Raw genomic sequence first — 17,414 nt, 5'->3', positions numbered from 1 at the left:
TGTTGCTGCTGCTGCTGTGTAGATTAGTTTCTTTATCGCTGTAAATATTGATGTCCTCGTCTATTTCCAGTATGTCTGCCACGATGCCCCAGTTTGTCATCTTCTTTATTTATCGCTGTCTCTTTATCATATTTTTATATCATTAGCTTTTATCTTCGAAACTGTTTTCCTTCGCTGCTCCAAAAGAAGATTTTTTATCGATTTTTTTTTTTTATTATTCTATAACCGTTTCCACCTTTAGTTGATTCTCATATTCAATATTTCCAACGTATTTTTTCTCTATGCTTTCGGATCAGTCCTTTATTCAATTGTGTTCAGATTTTCGTTGGTCTCTTCTCGGTCGATATGCTGCAGGTAGACTCACTAGTTTGGTTGAACTTTCTGGTGGTTTTCCTTTGTTTCGCACCTGCTACGTTTACCTTTCAGACTTTGCTTTCCATTGTTTAGAGTTTTGATGTTTCCCTTTTCTTTTCTTTTTTCTCTTTTTTTTTTGTCTTTCTTCTTTTATAACATTATAATATTCTGGGTCCGCCGACAGTAATTGAGTTATCTGTTCTTTTCTTTAGGGTATTTATTTGTTTATTTCACGCTTTTTTAAGTGCAAACGTACCTCAGTTCTCGTCCTTTGGAATGAACGTCCCTCTTGACTTCGCGTGATTTTTGTTTGTTTTTCTGAGAAATTAATGGAAAAAAAACCTCAAATTCGGTCGATATTTTCAACTTTGTGAAGCGCAATGGCCCAGTGGTTAGGGTAGCGTACTCGCAGTCGTAGAATCACAGTTTCGATTCCCAGACCGAGAGTTGCGAGTGTTTATTGAGCGAAAACACCTAAAGCTCCACGAAGCTCCGGCAGGGGGGTGGCGACCCCTGCTGTACTCTTTCCCTCACTCTTTCTTCTGTTGGCCAGCTCGCTTAGCCAGCGGGGTGGCATCATTTGAAGACTAAAGCAATGCGAAGCGCATTGTGACCAGCGATGTGTAGCAACATCTGATAGTCTGGTCGGTCACGTGATCACGTGATATTCAACTTTAAGGCAATTTCTGCGAACATGAAAATAAAAGCATGAAAATTTACAAAAATAAACACGTAGGTGTGGCTGTATGGTAAGAAGCTTGCTTCCCAACCACATAGTTCTGGGTTCGGTCCCACTGCATGGCACCTTCTAGTATTCATGGCAAAGAATTCATCAAGGTATCTTTTGACGTCATTCAAGAAATTGAAATTTTTACCATTAAGTCTATTCTGCAAAGATCTGAGTAAGTGGAAATCCGAAGGAGCAATATCTGGTGAATATGGAGGGTGGGGTAACACATCCCAGCTGAGCTGCAGTAATTTTAGTCTGGTTCCCAAAGCATCAAGTACCGAAAATGAACTTTCTTATCTTTCATTTTATAGGGTTACAGAATTCACACAGGTTGTAGGAACATAAGCCTTCTTCCACGAAAAGATAGCTTAAACTGTGCTCTAAATGGAGGTGTAGTCAAATCCTATTTTGTGGACTCAACCATGTTCTAAAATGAGTCGAAAGATAAGCTACTATAAATCGGCACGAACTTTCTGGACAACCCAATATTTTTGAATCATTTTAATATGTCGAACCCAAAGTTAGCTTTATTAATCTTCGATCGAAAGATATAGTTGTTGCCTACGTTGTTATGTTGACTTAAGTTTTATTCGACGTTGATTTTATACATTGTAGTGATGTATGTTTACGTGCGTTCAGTTGAGTATTAGCTCAAAGCTTAACAATAAATGACTCATGTCAAACAATGATTTACAAAATATGACTATGTTACTTACTCGGTTAACCATGTATGTTTTTCGCCTATCTTTAGAGATTTTCTGGGCTGTTTAAACATTCGTTAGCATACATGCATTCGTTCAGGCAAATCCATTATTTTTCGCCTAAAGAAACAGATAGAAGAGAGAAAAGCTCAGAGTGAATCGTCAAATCTGAATAAATAAATTAATTCTACTGCATGTATTGAGTATGTATGTATGTATGTATGCATGTATGTATGTATGTATGTATGTATGTATGTATGTATGTATGTATGTATGTATGTATGTATGCATGCATGCATGCATGTATGTATGTATTGAGTATGTATGTATGCATGCATGCATGTATGTATATATTGAGTATGTATGTATGTATGTATTGAGTATGTATGTATGTATGTATGTATGTATATATTGAGTATGTATGTATGTATTGAGTATGTATGTATGTATGTATGTATGTATGTATGTATGCATGCATGCATACATGCATGTATGTATGTATTGAGTATGTATGTATGCATGCATGCATGCATGTATGTATATATTGAGTATGTATGTATGTATGTATGTGTGGATGAATGAGTGAATGGATTGTTTGAAGTGATGTGCAGATTTCATGCATTAAAAAAAGGAATTAGTCAGAATTTTGGATAATTATTTCTTTAGCGCTTCCATTTCGTTTCGCAGAAGCGAGGTGATATATGTATATATATATGTATATATATATATTTTGTGCTGGTACCGCATTATGTCGTACGCGAATGAGAGGATTTGCATCCCCAACGTAGAATTTTTGATGTAATACATGTCCTTGAGGTAGTAATTGTGCACGGCTGAATAAGGCCATAGACACACATTATGCATTGTTATAAATCCGTCTAATAAAGGCCCAAACATATGTACCGCTGAATCCTTGGCATCATGTTTTTATTTTGATTAATATATATATATATATATATATATATATATATATATATATATATATATATATAATACATGTATATATATACATGTATATATATATTAAATAAAATATATATATATATATATATACATGTATATATGTGTATATATATCTGTATATATATGTATATATATATACATGTTATATGTATATTATATATACTACATGTATGATATATATATATATATATATATATATATGTATATGCATGTATGTTTGTGTGTATGTATAGTTTCAGAATTCACAAGTAAGATAAAAGATATGCACTCGTATTTTTATCAACAGAGTGAGTATATTAGATTAATCAAAATATACAAAATTATAGATCCATTTCTACCGATCTTACCAATCGGTTTCGCACTGGGTATTAAATAACTGGGAACAAGATAACAGCGAGATAAGTAGCACTACGTATTCTTCAGAGATGGCAGTATAATATTTTTTACACCAACTCTGGGGAGTACATAGTATTACGTAAATAACAAGTATGCTGTTATCTAATATCTGATTATTTAATACCCAATGCAAAAAAACGATTAATGTGTGTGTGTGTGTGTGTGGGCATATTCCACTACCTTGTTTCGGGTTACGGTTAGGGATAGACAATTTCTCCAGGGTTAGAAATTGTCTTATATCATATCCCCGGCCGACGAATGTGTTTTAAGTGAACTTGGTAGAGGAAAAATTGTGTGGAAGCCCACTTAGTTTCCATATTTGCTCACAAGGTATTCGTCTCCGCTGTAGTAGAAAACGTTTGTCCAAAGCACCGCACAGTGGGAATGAATCTGAAACTAGAAGAATTACAGGATAAATTAATTAATTTTACCCTCAATTGTTGATATTATAATTCATTTCTCTCGGTCATACTGCCTTGGTTCTCGCGGTTAAAATATAATGTTTGCTAGATAGACCACGTGGGTGGAATGGGGAGTGCAGAATTTTACGCCTGCGCATTTTGAATTTGTTGACACTGTTTAGTTGGAGTGGTTCATCTGTAGCGACAAGTTCGCTGATAGGTAAAGTTCCTTCTTTTTAGTGTTTCCAAATCCAAATTAAGAAATTTTGAGCTGACGAAAGAAATGCTGATTTTATTTGGCTAATCTTGAAACGTTGACGTACTCAAACGATCTATGTACTTGTGATATTTTTCTGTATTTACCCCCCCAAACCCTCGTGAGCTGTCTGGAGTAAACATTATCTGAGAGAAATTTTCTTTAAGTAGTAGAAATGCTAAGAAAAAATTTTTTTGGCTGCTATTTCTACTAAGTTCAGTATGTGGCAAAGTAATTTATTTTACTAAGCCCTAATTATATAATATATATATATATATATATATATTATGTATAGAAATTAAATATAAAATATAAATTACAAAGCAATAATAATTATCTAAATGAGATATAGACAGTAACTGCTCCATATACTGTCTATATCTCATTTAGAGAATTATTATTGCTGTCGAACAGATTTTCGAAATCAGCAAATGTATTTTGCTTGAAAATCTATATATAAATATCCTGCAGAGTGAGTTTTTCGTCGAGGAAGCGGTGCCTACCACACGTTGATAATAGGCAATACACCTTGAAACCTAGGTCCGTGTGTGGTTTCCGCTTCATCGGGGAATTATCTCCCTTTGCAGGATAGAGGACGCCGTGATGGTGTCAAGCCTATCTGGCGACGTTGATGTTCGCCTGGGGCTAAATGCAACAGTAACACCCCCACCACCCTACCCTGTCCCTAGCCATATTCAGATGGCTTTAGTCCCTTATGATAAATTACAAAGTGGGACAAGAACACAAAAACACACAGAGACGACACACACACACACACACACACACACATATTGTACTAAGTTTATGTGTGTCTGTATGTGTGTGTGATGTGTGTCAGTAAAAGTGTGCTTGCGGTCTGCTGCTGCTGCTGCTGCTGCGGATGTTGGTTCCTACGGTCAATCAGGTTGGGTTTCCTGTTTGCTGTTTATGTCTGTTGTTAAAACACCAAACAATAGTTTGATCAAACACAGAGCCACACGAGCCGTGTGACAGACGAATGCTTCCTTCAGAGGTTTAGGTAAATGCTCGGTTGTTGGCCGATTCGCTGGCCGTTGTTTGGCTGGTTGGCTAGTTGGTTGGTTGGTTGGTCATTGGTTTGTTGAATACTTGTCCCAGGTTAACCCGGATCCATCAACTCTACCACCTTCTTTCGTTTATTTTTTCCTTGTTTCACTCAAAGCACTGTGGCAACGCTGGAGCACCGCATCGAAGGGTTTAGTAGAACAAATCAATCCTCAGTACTTATTCTTTTTTAAAAAATCTGATAGTAATTCAATTGGTACCTTTTGCCGAACCGCTAAGTAACGAGAACGTAAACTCGCTGAGTGGGAGCAGAGCCGACGCAAAAACAGAAGCAGATACACAAGCATCTTTTATTTTTTAAATCTCTTGCTTGTTTCAGTCATTAGACAGCGGTCATGCTGGAGCACCGTCTTGAAGAATTTTTGATCGAATGATTCAATCCCTGTACTTCTTTTTTAAAGGCTGGTATTCATTCTCTTTTGCCGAACCGCTAAGCTTCGGAGACGTAAACACACCAATACAAGTGGTGGTGGGACGCACGCACACACACACACACACACACACACACACCACACACACACACACACACGCTCACACACACACACACACGCTCACACACATATATTTATATACGACGGGCTTCTTTCTATTTCCTTCTACCAAATCCACGCTCAAATCTTTGGTTGACTTGTGACTATGGTAGAAGACACTTGCCTAAGGTGCCACACAATGGGATTGAAGCCACAACCATATGGTTGAGAAACAAGGTTTTTACCACGACAGGCTTCCATACAGTTTCCGTCTACGGAATGATTTGTGACGCATAATGGAACTGAACCCGAAAGCACTTGACTGAAACCAAACAACTATTTTCTAAGAAATAATGTGGCATTATAGGTATGTGAATGAGTGTATATGTATGAGTGTGTGTATATATGTAACTGTGTATAAATGTGAGTGCATGCGTTTTGTATAGGACAAAGTATAACAAAAGGCCAAGTACAAAGTAAAGTGTAACATTTGTGTGACGCTGTTGCTATTGTGTAATTCCATCGCAGGTCTGACATGAGGATATATAATGCTTTAATATACATGGATCAACGTCGCAGGATATGTGGCTATGAAATACGTAGATTGCAAGGCGGCGAGCTGGCAGAATCGTTAGCACGCCGGGCAGAACTCCTTCATCTTCACGTGCTGAGTTCAAATTCTGTGAAAACAATCTTGCTTTTCAATCATTCGGGGTCAAACAAAATAGGTACCAGTTAAGCATTGGGGTCAATATAATCGACTTATCCCTCCCCTGAACTTGCTGGCCCTGTGCCAAAACATGAAACCAATAAATAAACTACGATGTTACAGGATAAGCACTGGTGTAATATATAAGCTGATATGACGCAGTGTGGAGAGGTTACATTAGCATGTTGCATGATGAGTGCAATGTGGTAGTCAGGTCACGTTGTGTATAGAGAAGTGTGATAATTATGAGAGATGCGAGAGGGTGCTTCCATGCATGCTGGCTCTAACAAGAAGTGCCATCGCCACCGTGAAAGAGAGTTTCGATGGAAAACACGTGAGATGGGGTTAGCATCACAATCAGTGTATGTACGGACTTTCATTTCATTATCTCTTCCAGTTTGGGAGAAATATTAATGAAGCAAAAGAACAGATAGACATACTGCTACACGCACGTGCACAAACAAATACAGTTACGCATATATGCCAAATAAAGGCATGCATGTATGCATATATGCATATGTCTATTTGTATAAACACACACACACACACACACACACACACGCGTGCACACACGATCTTTCTGCTGTTTTCACGGTTATACTCCACTCGTAATTTAATTTCTCGTCTGTAAAATACCAAACACATTCGACGCTTCCAAAGTTTGTTTATAAAATGTCGCTTTCTAAAGGCTATTATTATTATTTATCGCTAAAATTGACGGTAATTGTTGTCGGGGGGCCTTTTAGCTTAATGGTAGAGTACTCAACCGGTATCTGTTGGGTACGAGTTCGAGTCCCGTAGCCGTCTGCTGATAACTTTTCCACCTTATAAGGGTAGAATACCCAACCTTTCTGTCGTTTTCACGGCTATACTGCGTTCGAAATATTACTTGTGTGTGTGTGTATGTATATCTACATGCGTGTATGTATGTACGCGTATGAGGAAACAGAGAGAGAGAGAGAGAGAGAGAGGTGGTTTAATAGGTACAGATACAAATACGTTGTGATGCAAAAATAGAAATTGAGTTATAGCAAGTTATAAACAAACACATATATTTACAAAATTTACTCACAAGGTATTTGTCAGCCCTAAGGGTGTAGGAAGAAATAGATACTTGCCTTAGGGTGCCCCCGAGCTGAAATTGAACCTGAAAACACAGTGTTTTACAGTAAGCCTCTTAACCACACAGCCATTTTGTTTTCTTACTAGTTGTATTCGTTTTTACATTCCTCGATTGTCTTGTAATCCTTCAAAGAATATCTCCATAATAATTTTGTAGTTGCATAACGCCCCTAATTCCCTATATTCATGTTAAATATATTTGTCAGATTTTCGTTGGTGTCTTCTAAATTCAGCCATTATTTTTTCCTGTCTTTATTTCTGTTTTCCTTTCTGTCGGATCGGTTCACTCTTTGTTCGCTTAGCATCCATATTAACTTAGACAGTATTACATTGAGTTCTGTTTTAAATACAAGTCATCTAAAGCATTCCTTCTTTGTCTTTTCTTTTGTTTGTGTGCGTTGTACCTTACCTATTTTACTTCACGCACACACACACACACACGCACGCACGTACACAGCAACATCCACGCACGCACGTACACAGCAACACCCACGCACGCACGCACACACACACACACACACACACACACACACACACGTTATGTTACATTATATTTTATATTATATTATATACATTAACCCTTCGGCTATCGCTTGTGCTACGTTCCACCCCCCACCCCCGCGATAGGTGAAAATCCGCGAAGTAGAAACACTAGTGTACTGTATATATTTTTAATTATTTTTATAATTCGTATGTATCTATTTTATCATTTTTTTCATATTTAAGCTGTTATATACTCTCCTCACACTCTTAGGAGTACCCGTGTCTTCCATTTTTTGCGGGTGAGGAACATAGCGATGGGCAATTGCTAGTATTCCTTTTCTTCTGTGTAAGGAGGTTTTTATAAACATCCAAGGCTCCGTCGATTACATTTTTCAACTGAAATGCACGAATCATCAGAGGGTCCCTATCTTCCGCCATTCTCTGAAGTTCTTTTGCCGTTTTTGCTAGAGCCGGGAGACATTCTAGTGATAGGCCTACTCTTCATCTTACCCTGAATACTCTTGTTTTTCAACTTTTTCACCTGCTGTCTTCATCATCTCTGTCAGATCTTCATCCGTTAACGGATCTGAGTGGGCCTCGATCAAGTTATTAACGTCTTCGGTAGTCACATCGGTGAAGCCATCTCCGAGCAATCTTGCTAGCTTCGTTGCCTTATCCACTACAGAGTGGGGGATTTCATCAGGAGAGAATCCTTTATAGTCGTGAACCGCTTCTGGCCATAATTTCTTCCAGATGATACTACCATTGTTAACATCATCACTACCACCACCACCACCACCACCTATAACGCCAAGACCGCTGCCATCATCACCATCAACATCGTCGTCGTGGTCGTTGTCATCATTATCATCATCACAAACACCACCACCACCACCACCACCATCACCACCACCACAACCACCACCACCACCACCACCATCAACAGCATTATGACTGTTGCTATCATCAACATCTTTATCATCATCATCATCGTCATCGTCATCATCACAATCGCCACAAACACTACCACCACCACCACCACCACCACCACTACCAACAACAACAGCATCACCGTCACTGACACCACCACCACAATCATCATCATCATCATCATCATTTCAAGTCTTTTTTTTAGCAATTATTATTCCATTATTATTCGTAAAAATCTTCTTCCAACTTCTGTTTCATTCTTCATTATTTTACCACCACTCACCCCCCCCCCCCCCATCACCCACCGTCACACACCTCCAAAAAATGATTAATTCATCTAATTTCCAACGGGGAATTTATTTCATCAAACTATTCTTCACCTTGTAAATATTTTTTCCCAATGAATCGGGGATCCTGTTTCTTAATCATTGTATATTTTTACCTCCCTATCCTCATCTGACCCTATTTTCTTCAAACACTAGTTTAAAGTTTACCATCATATTCTTAATACCATGCATTTATTTAATGCTATAATTACCTTAATTTCTCTCTCTCTTTCCCTCTGTCTCCCCCCTCACCCCCCTCTCTCTCAGGAATTTTCAATTAATACGGATCCGGCATTACTTTTGTTTTTTTTTAACTTTTTCTATTAATTCATTATTTGTATATTTTCTTTTCAAGTAATTTCAATATTTTCTCTTTGGTTTTATTTACTTCTATATTTTTATTCGTTTTTCTTTTAAAGACCGTTTCTCATATATATATATATATATATATATATATGTACCCACATACTATGTGGTGGGGGGAGGTAAATGTATCATGTATGTACATATGTATGTATGTATGTATGTATGTATGCATGCATGTATGTATGCAAATATATATGTATGTAGATAGGTAAGTAGGTAGGTATGCAGGTATATACGTATGTATGCATATCTGCACGTATGTATGTATGTGAGCATGTATGTATATATGTATGTATGTATGCATGAACGCATGTACGTATGTTAATACATATACAATTCATTCGTATAGTTGAAGCTTTAGTCTGGAAACTTCCATTATTCATATTGGATTACAAATAAAACGCATATTAAAAAACACTGTAGTGGTAGTAGTAGTGTAGTAGTAGTAGTAGTAGTAGTAGTAGTAGTAGTAGTAGTAGTAGCAGCAGCAGCAGCAGCAAAAATAAGAACAATAATTTGTGTAATTGAAATTCAATAATCAGACGAAAAATATTGAAAAAGGAAACAAATAAAACAAATCACGTAATCACATTTATATAATGATATATAATGAGATATATATATATATATATATATTTATATATATATATATATATATATAGAGAGAGAGAGAGAGAGAGACAAGTAAGCATAGAGGTGCAAAGCAAGATGGTGTAAAAAAAATAGTATTCGAATACCAAATATAAAGTGTGTGTGTATGTATATATACTCACACAGATAAGCTTTTACACACGCACGCACACAACCACACACACTCACAAACACACACACACACACACAAATACCTACACACTTATATATGTATATATATATATATTTTTTTATTCTTGTTTTGACTTTTTTTAATTTATCCATTTCCTCCATATTTTTTTGCGTGGTGTATGGAGTCATTTCTCTGGAGATTAATTGTTAATCCGGTATAAGTTAATTGGAATCTATGTGAGATCATTCATTAGATCTGTTGACAAACTTAAGACAAACAAGCAAATATATATACATTGAACACGTTTGAAGTTTAGCATAAGTATACATTTACACAGCCATAAACCTATGTTATAAATGTATATATGTTTATGTACTTCATGTATTTGTGTACAAATATTTTAATATATATATATGTGTGTACATACATTTATGTATATATACACGAATGTTAATATGTGTATATATGAGTGTATACACACACACACACACACACACACACACACACACTACAGAGCAGAGAAATCAGCTATCAACACCTTCTCTCCGTAAATTTCCTGAAGAATGCGTGCTAACCAAGAAATATTGAAACACCGGGTAACTCTTTTTACTCTTTTACTTGTTTCAGTCATTTGACTGTGGCCATGCTGGAGCACCGCCTTTAGTCGAGCAAATCCACCCCAGGACTTATTCTTTGTAAGCCCGGTACTTATTCTATCGGTCTCTTTTGCCGAACCGCTAAGTGACGGGGACGTAAACACACCAGCATCGGCTGTCAAGCGATGTTGGAGGGACAAACACAGACACACAAACATACACGCACATACACACACACACACACACATATATATATATATATATATATATATATATATATCTATATATACGACGGGCTTCTTTCAATTTCCGTCTACCAAATTCACTCACAAGGCCTCATTCGGCGCAAGGCTATAGTAATAGACTGTTACCCAAGTTACCACGCAGTGAGACTGAACCCGGACCCTAATGGCTGGGAAGCAAGCTTCTTACCCCACAGCCATGCGTGAAATATTATAAAGTGGGAGAACTAAGAATTTAACACAGTTTTTAGATAAAGATATATAAATTTCTAAATGTGTACACGTGGGTATATATAAGAATATTATTGTACGCCTCAGTATGTCTTTGTTGTGTGGAGGCTCATGGCCCAGTGGTTAGAGCAGCGAACTCGCGGTTGGGGGATCGTGGGTTCGAATCTCAGACCGAGCGATGTGTGTGTTTATGAGCGAAAACACCTAAGCTCCACGTGGCTCCGGCAGAAGGTAATGGCGAACTTCTGCTGACTCTTTCGCCACAACTTTCTCTACATTAATTCAGATAATTGTTTTCTTGTGATTTGCTTTGCATTTACTTCGCATAGTTCTGGACTTACCCATATCTATCATCTATCTATCTATATATATATATATATATATATCTATATATATATATATATATATATATATATATATATATATATATATTATATAATATATATATATATACACATATATTCACGTATACATATAATATATACATATATTTTATATGCGTGTGCGTGTTGTACACATACAAACGTGTAGACGGATAAATATAACCAAGTAAAGACAAATTATGAACTTACGAATGTAGAAATAAACAATAGGACTGAAAGACGAGGAAAATGTGAGAAAGAATGAAGGAAAGAAGGAAAGAAAAAAAGAAAGAAGATTGGTAAAAGAGGAAGGAAAACTGAATTAAAGGCAACGGAATATTCATTTCTCTGAGATTTTGTGTTATTGTTGACGTTTCTGGTATAAATTACTAATTGGAAATGATAAATAGCTGAATTATACAATTCATTAGACATATATACACGTTGTTAAGTGTTATTGCTTTTATAGATGCCGTATTATCTAATGAGAATGTATAGGAAATATATGAAATGTACGAGATATATGAGTGGAGTGCTCACGTGTTCATATATATATATATATATATATAATATATATCCGAACGTGGCCTTTGCCAGCGCCGCTTCGACTGGCCTCCGTGCCGGTGGCACGTAAAAAGCAGCAACCGAACGTGGCCGTTGCCAGCCTCACCTGGCACCTGTGCCGGTGGCACGTAAAAAGCACCCACTACACTCACGGAGTGGTTGGCATTAGGAAGGGCATCCAGCTGTAGAAACACTGCCAGATCAGACTGGTGCCTGGTGCAGCCTCCTGGCTTCCCACACCCCGGTCGAACTGTCCAACCCATGCTAGCATGGAAAACGGACGTTAAAGAATGATGATGATGATGATGATGATGATATATATATATAGGTGAGAAAGTCGGTGTGTGAAAGCACGTGGTTGAATATATAGAAAATAGTAAAAAGTGAAAAAACTACAGAAGGCTTCTGTAGTTTTTTCACTTTTTACTATTTTCTATATATATATATTCAAAATGTAACCGCGTGTGTATCGTTGGCGATTTTCTTCCTCCGTCTTCCCTTCCTTTGGACTTGCCTCTATTTCTGAAGAAGAGCAAGGCTCGAAACGTTAAATCCTCTTTCCTTCCTTTACTGAGCGTCTGATAATACAGTATTTGAACCACATCCTCGCGTTATTGTTTTCTCTTGTTTCTTCTTCTTTGTTTGGGTTCACTATATAATATATATATATATAAATAAATAAATAAATATAAATATATATATATATATATATATATATATATAACTCCAAGAAAGTTAGAGGTTGTGAATCCAACCCACTAAGGGATAATATCTATCCAATATACTGCTGGTAGAATACCCAATTATTAATACACAAGTGCTTTTTATTGCATTGCAATTACATTATCGAGTGTACTAAATGGGTGAAGGTAAAGAGATATTTTACCATTAATTTTTATAGCAATAACAAAATAGTGGCGGGGGGGTGGTCAATAGGTGGTTCATCAACTTTTAGACATTATATTATGTTAACTTATTTATTTATTTAGTAAACTGATAATATATATATATATATATCCGCTCAGTCGAAGTCGACTCTCGGTCACTCATTGGATCAGTGTCCGCCAGTCAGTTTTATCCTGGGCCGCTTCCTTCAGATTGGCCATGTCCATTCCGATATCACTCCTGATGGTGTCAAGCCAGCGGGTTCTTGGTCGGCCTCTTCCTCTCTTGCCACTGACCATTCCGAGCATGATGTCCTTCTCCAGGTATTCTCTCCGCATAATATGACCGAAATATACCAATCTACGCTTGCTGATCCCAGCTTCTAATTTATATATATTAAAATTATAAATTAGGGTATCTACGAGATACCACCATGCTGAAAATAGCAGCAACGATCTGATTCTAAAACCACCTTAATTGTTCATATATCAACACGGAGAGAAAACAAAGAAACAAGATGAAACTAGTAAAAAATTACTGGATAATTCTAGATCCCGGATTTCTGTCTTTGCAGTTGGTAATGCTTTGCCTCGTCAGTAGAATACACATAGAAGAGAAACATAAATACATACATACATATATATATATATATATATATATACATACATACATACATACATACATACATACATACATACATACATACATAAATACATACATACATACATACATACATATATATGTATGCATGTATGTATGTACGTATATGTAAAGAAAGGGAGAGGGGTGGAGAGAGATGGAGAGAAGTACAGCTTCTCGTTTCATTAAAATTATCTCAGTCTCCAGAGGATCTATCATAATTACAGAATAGCAATTATGACAACCCCGTTTTGAGAAGGGGAGATACTCTTAACATATAAAAATTTTCAATAATTGATATACTATGAAAGAAAGGGACAGAATAGTTGTCTAGCGATAAGGGGACAGTCGTGGACCTGTGTTCCTGAGTCAATAGCCTCTGTCAGAATAATAATTGTTGTCAAACGACTTAGACGAATAGAAAAGAGAGCAAACCAGAGTAAGAAAACTGTTTGGCCTATATTAGAAGTATTTCAGGTCATTTATCTTTGTGTTATTATCTCCTATTTATATTTCTTTAAGAACAGCCATGCCACATAAAATGCTAATACCAACATCATTAGACAGTATAACAACAGCACAGCACAACACATCAACACTGCAACATCACACAACACTACAACACAATACCAACACACAACGCAACACCACAAAACAGCGTCACAATACAACACAACAATGCCACAACACAACACCTCAAAACAACGCCACAACAAAGCAACATCGTCGCACAACACCTCAGCGCCACAACACAACACAACACTACAATATCGCACAACACCATCTCACAACACATCAACACAACACCACCTCACAACACGCCAACACCACTAATCAACATCACAACACACTAACACATAAGCGCTACAGCAAATCAACACCACCTCACAACACATCAACGCCACAACATAATACATTACGACACAACACATCAATGCTAAAACACGATACCACGACACAACACCACCATTACACAACGCATCAATATCACCAGCACAACGTACCCACACGCCCACACAATACACCAACACTCCTCTATATCACTGCAACTCCAGCACAACACAATACTAGCACATAAACCTCACAACAAACCAACACCTCTTCACAACACCCCTATACAACCAAGCAACAACATTATCCCCCATCTCAGAATTAACAATTCTCAGACGCAGCAGTCATCACGTCATCGTCTTCATACACTCACCTCGTGTCACGTGGTATAGTAACCACATCACAGGTCAGTTAGTTAGGTCACTGGACAATATTTAGTTAAGTGACCTGATCTACGGATTTATAAAAGCAAGAACACTGCTAGCACAGATTATCATCATCATCATCATCATCATCATCATTGTCAACTTTATTATTATCATTATTATTATTATTATTATTATTATTATTATTATTATTATTATTATTATTATTATTATTATTATTATCGAAGAACTGTCTGTAGCTAAGTTTCCTCTAAAGTAGCTTTGACTGTTTGTCACCGAGTGGATGGAATCGGCTGACTGGTTTTCTCCAATGCCATTAGAGTGTTAGAACTACGTCGTGGCTTGAATACTAAGTAACCAGAATGCTAAATTCTGGAGAATTCTAAATAGAAGAATATTATTAAAGCATCATTTTTCTCTGTTCGTTATTTTTTTCTTCTTTTTTGGTAACTATTTGTGGCCACGATGCGAAGACACCTTCACTCGTGATCATTTAATACTTGTAATATGTGCACACCTACCTGCACAACCACATGCATGTATATATTTCTTTTATATTTTTTATAACTTAGTTTAGTCATTGAATTGCGGCCATGCTGGAACACTCCCTTGGTGGATTTTGTTGAAGAAATCGACTCCAGCACTAATTTTGTTCATTTTTGTTTTCCTTTAAAAGTCTTGTACGTTCTATCACTGTTTTTGTTGGACCGTTAAGATACATGAACGTAAACAAACCAACACCGGTTGTCAAGTGGTTGATTGGAGTTAAAAATAAGCACACATACATACACATGCGTGTGTATGTTTGTTACCAAAGACTCTTACAAGGTATTGGTCAACCGTAGGCTGCAGCAGAAGACACTTGCTCAAGGTGTGGCTCGTTGGAAGTGAACACGAAACCAGGTGGTTGCAAATCGAGCATCTTAAACAACTCAGCCATATGAATATATATATATTTATATATATATATATATATATATATATATATATACGACGGGCTTCTTTCAGTTTCCGTCTACCGAGGTTATAGTAGAAGACACCTGCCCGAGGTGCAACGCAGTAGGACTGTACATATATATATACATATGTATTTATATATGTATGTATGTATATATACATGCATATGTATATGTGTGTGGTGTGTGTGTGTACGTGTGTATGTATTTATGTGTTTGTCTCCCACTATCGCTTGACACCGATGATGGTGTGTTTACGTCCCCTTAAATTAGCGGTTCGGCAAAAGAGACTGATAGAACAACTACTAGGCTTACAAAGAATAAGTCCTGGGGTCGATCTGTTCGACTGAAGGCGGTACTCCAGCATGGCTGAAATCAAATGACTGAAACAATTTGCATTATATATAGTCACGAGCTACTAATAATTTCATATAGCGGAGATATTTTCTAAGCGATTTTTAATACCACCCTAGTGTCGCCAAGCAATTTTCGGGCTCTGAGTACATGACCTGTACAAGTTACAAATCAGGACAATTGAACAAGAAAAGTCACGAGAAAAAAAGGAGAGGGAGATGGATGCAAAAAGTGGAAGAGTAAAAGAAAAGGTGAGAAAAAAAGCACGCCTCTTTGACCGTAAAGTTATGAAGCTAGTTGATATAGAATGTACGGAAGGTGTCTAAAGTCTGCGATACAGCTGCTGACTCCGGAGAGGGTAATGTTCTCAAAGTTGCCAAAAGAAACATGTCCATATGTTTGCATTTATATATAAAGATATATTTATATTTACTTTGAGTAGAAGCAACAGATTGACTCAAGGGCCGAGAGTTTTGTGCGTTGGTATTAATCAAACTAGTTACTGATAGAAGAGTTGTGGATTTGTATAACTAGTGATAATAGTATTTCTCTGGATACAAATTATAAAAATGATTACAATGTCACATGGGTAATTCATATTTTCCACATAGCTTCTTTGTTATGTCACTCAATAAGTAAATATACAAATTTTGTGTGCATTTACACACACACACACACACACACACACACATACACACACACACACACACTCACACACACACACACACACACACACATACACACACACACACACACACACACACCACACACACACACACACACACACACACACAAGAGAGTGTCGCTGAATATATACAATACATATATACAAACATGTACACATATATACAGTGATGGATCGTAGATAAGATTAGTGGTGGGTGCTGCTTCAGAAAATTTTTAGCCGTTGTTTTAATATTGTGTAAAAGGTGCCAGGTGAGGCTGGCAACGGCCACGTTGGAACATCCTTTTACGTATAAAAAGAAAATTTCATAAACTTGATCGGTTCACTTTTTAGCCACTACCGGGTAGTGTGCCTACTTTGTTCATTGAACACCGCCGTGAATTCCCCCTTGTTTTTCAAAAATCCCTCCTAAATCACAAAATAAGGGAGTGAGACGTGCCCTGACAGCAACACTGATGCTGGAAACAGGATAATAATCTAATTCTACACTTTATCACATTCAATAATATAAACATGTTTTTAAGCACAACACACGCAGAGTCAAAGAGAAACACTACCTTTCACCCGGCGCTATCGTTCACGCAGTACTCTCTCTCTCTCCCAAGCGTGAAGCTTCCTATCTCGGACATG

General features: G+C 37.0%; 2 protein-coding genes across 3 annotated transcripts in view; one reads left to right on the top strand and one right to left on the bottom strand.

Moving 5' to 3' along the window:
- Positions 1–1,905, bottom strand: part of LOC118765869 (protocadherin-19-like) — a 103,328-nt gene extending 101,423 nt beyond the window's left edge. For both annotated transcript variants that reach the window (XR_005001766.1, XM_036508562.1), the window contains exon 1: positions 1,801–1,905. The gene's annotated coding sequence lies outside the window, so the exon portion shown is untranslated. The remainder of the gene's footprint in view (positions 1–1,800) is intronic.
- Positions 1,906–14,113: 12,208 nt separating this feature from the next.
- LOC115218941 (histidine-rich glycoprotein-like) lies at positions 14,114–14,650 on the top strand. Its single transcript, XM_029788963.1, has one exon. It carries the CDS (start codon positions 14,114–14,116, stop codon positions 14,648–14,650), a length of 537 nt encoding a protein of 178 aa, XP_029644823.1.
- The last annotated feature ends 2,764 nt before the right edge of the window (positions 14,651–17,414 follow it).

This window comes from Octopus sinensis, linkage group LG14 (genome assembly GCF_006345805.1).
Source record: "Octopus sinensis linkage group LG14, ASM634580v1, whole genome shotgun sequence".
Lineage (NCBI taxonomy): Eukaryota > Metazoa > Mollusca > Cephalopoda > Octopoda > Octopodidae > Octopus > Octopus sinensis.
Note: the sequence above shows the minus strand (reverse complement) of the source record. Positions and strands in the feature narration are given on the sequence as shown.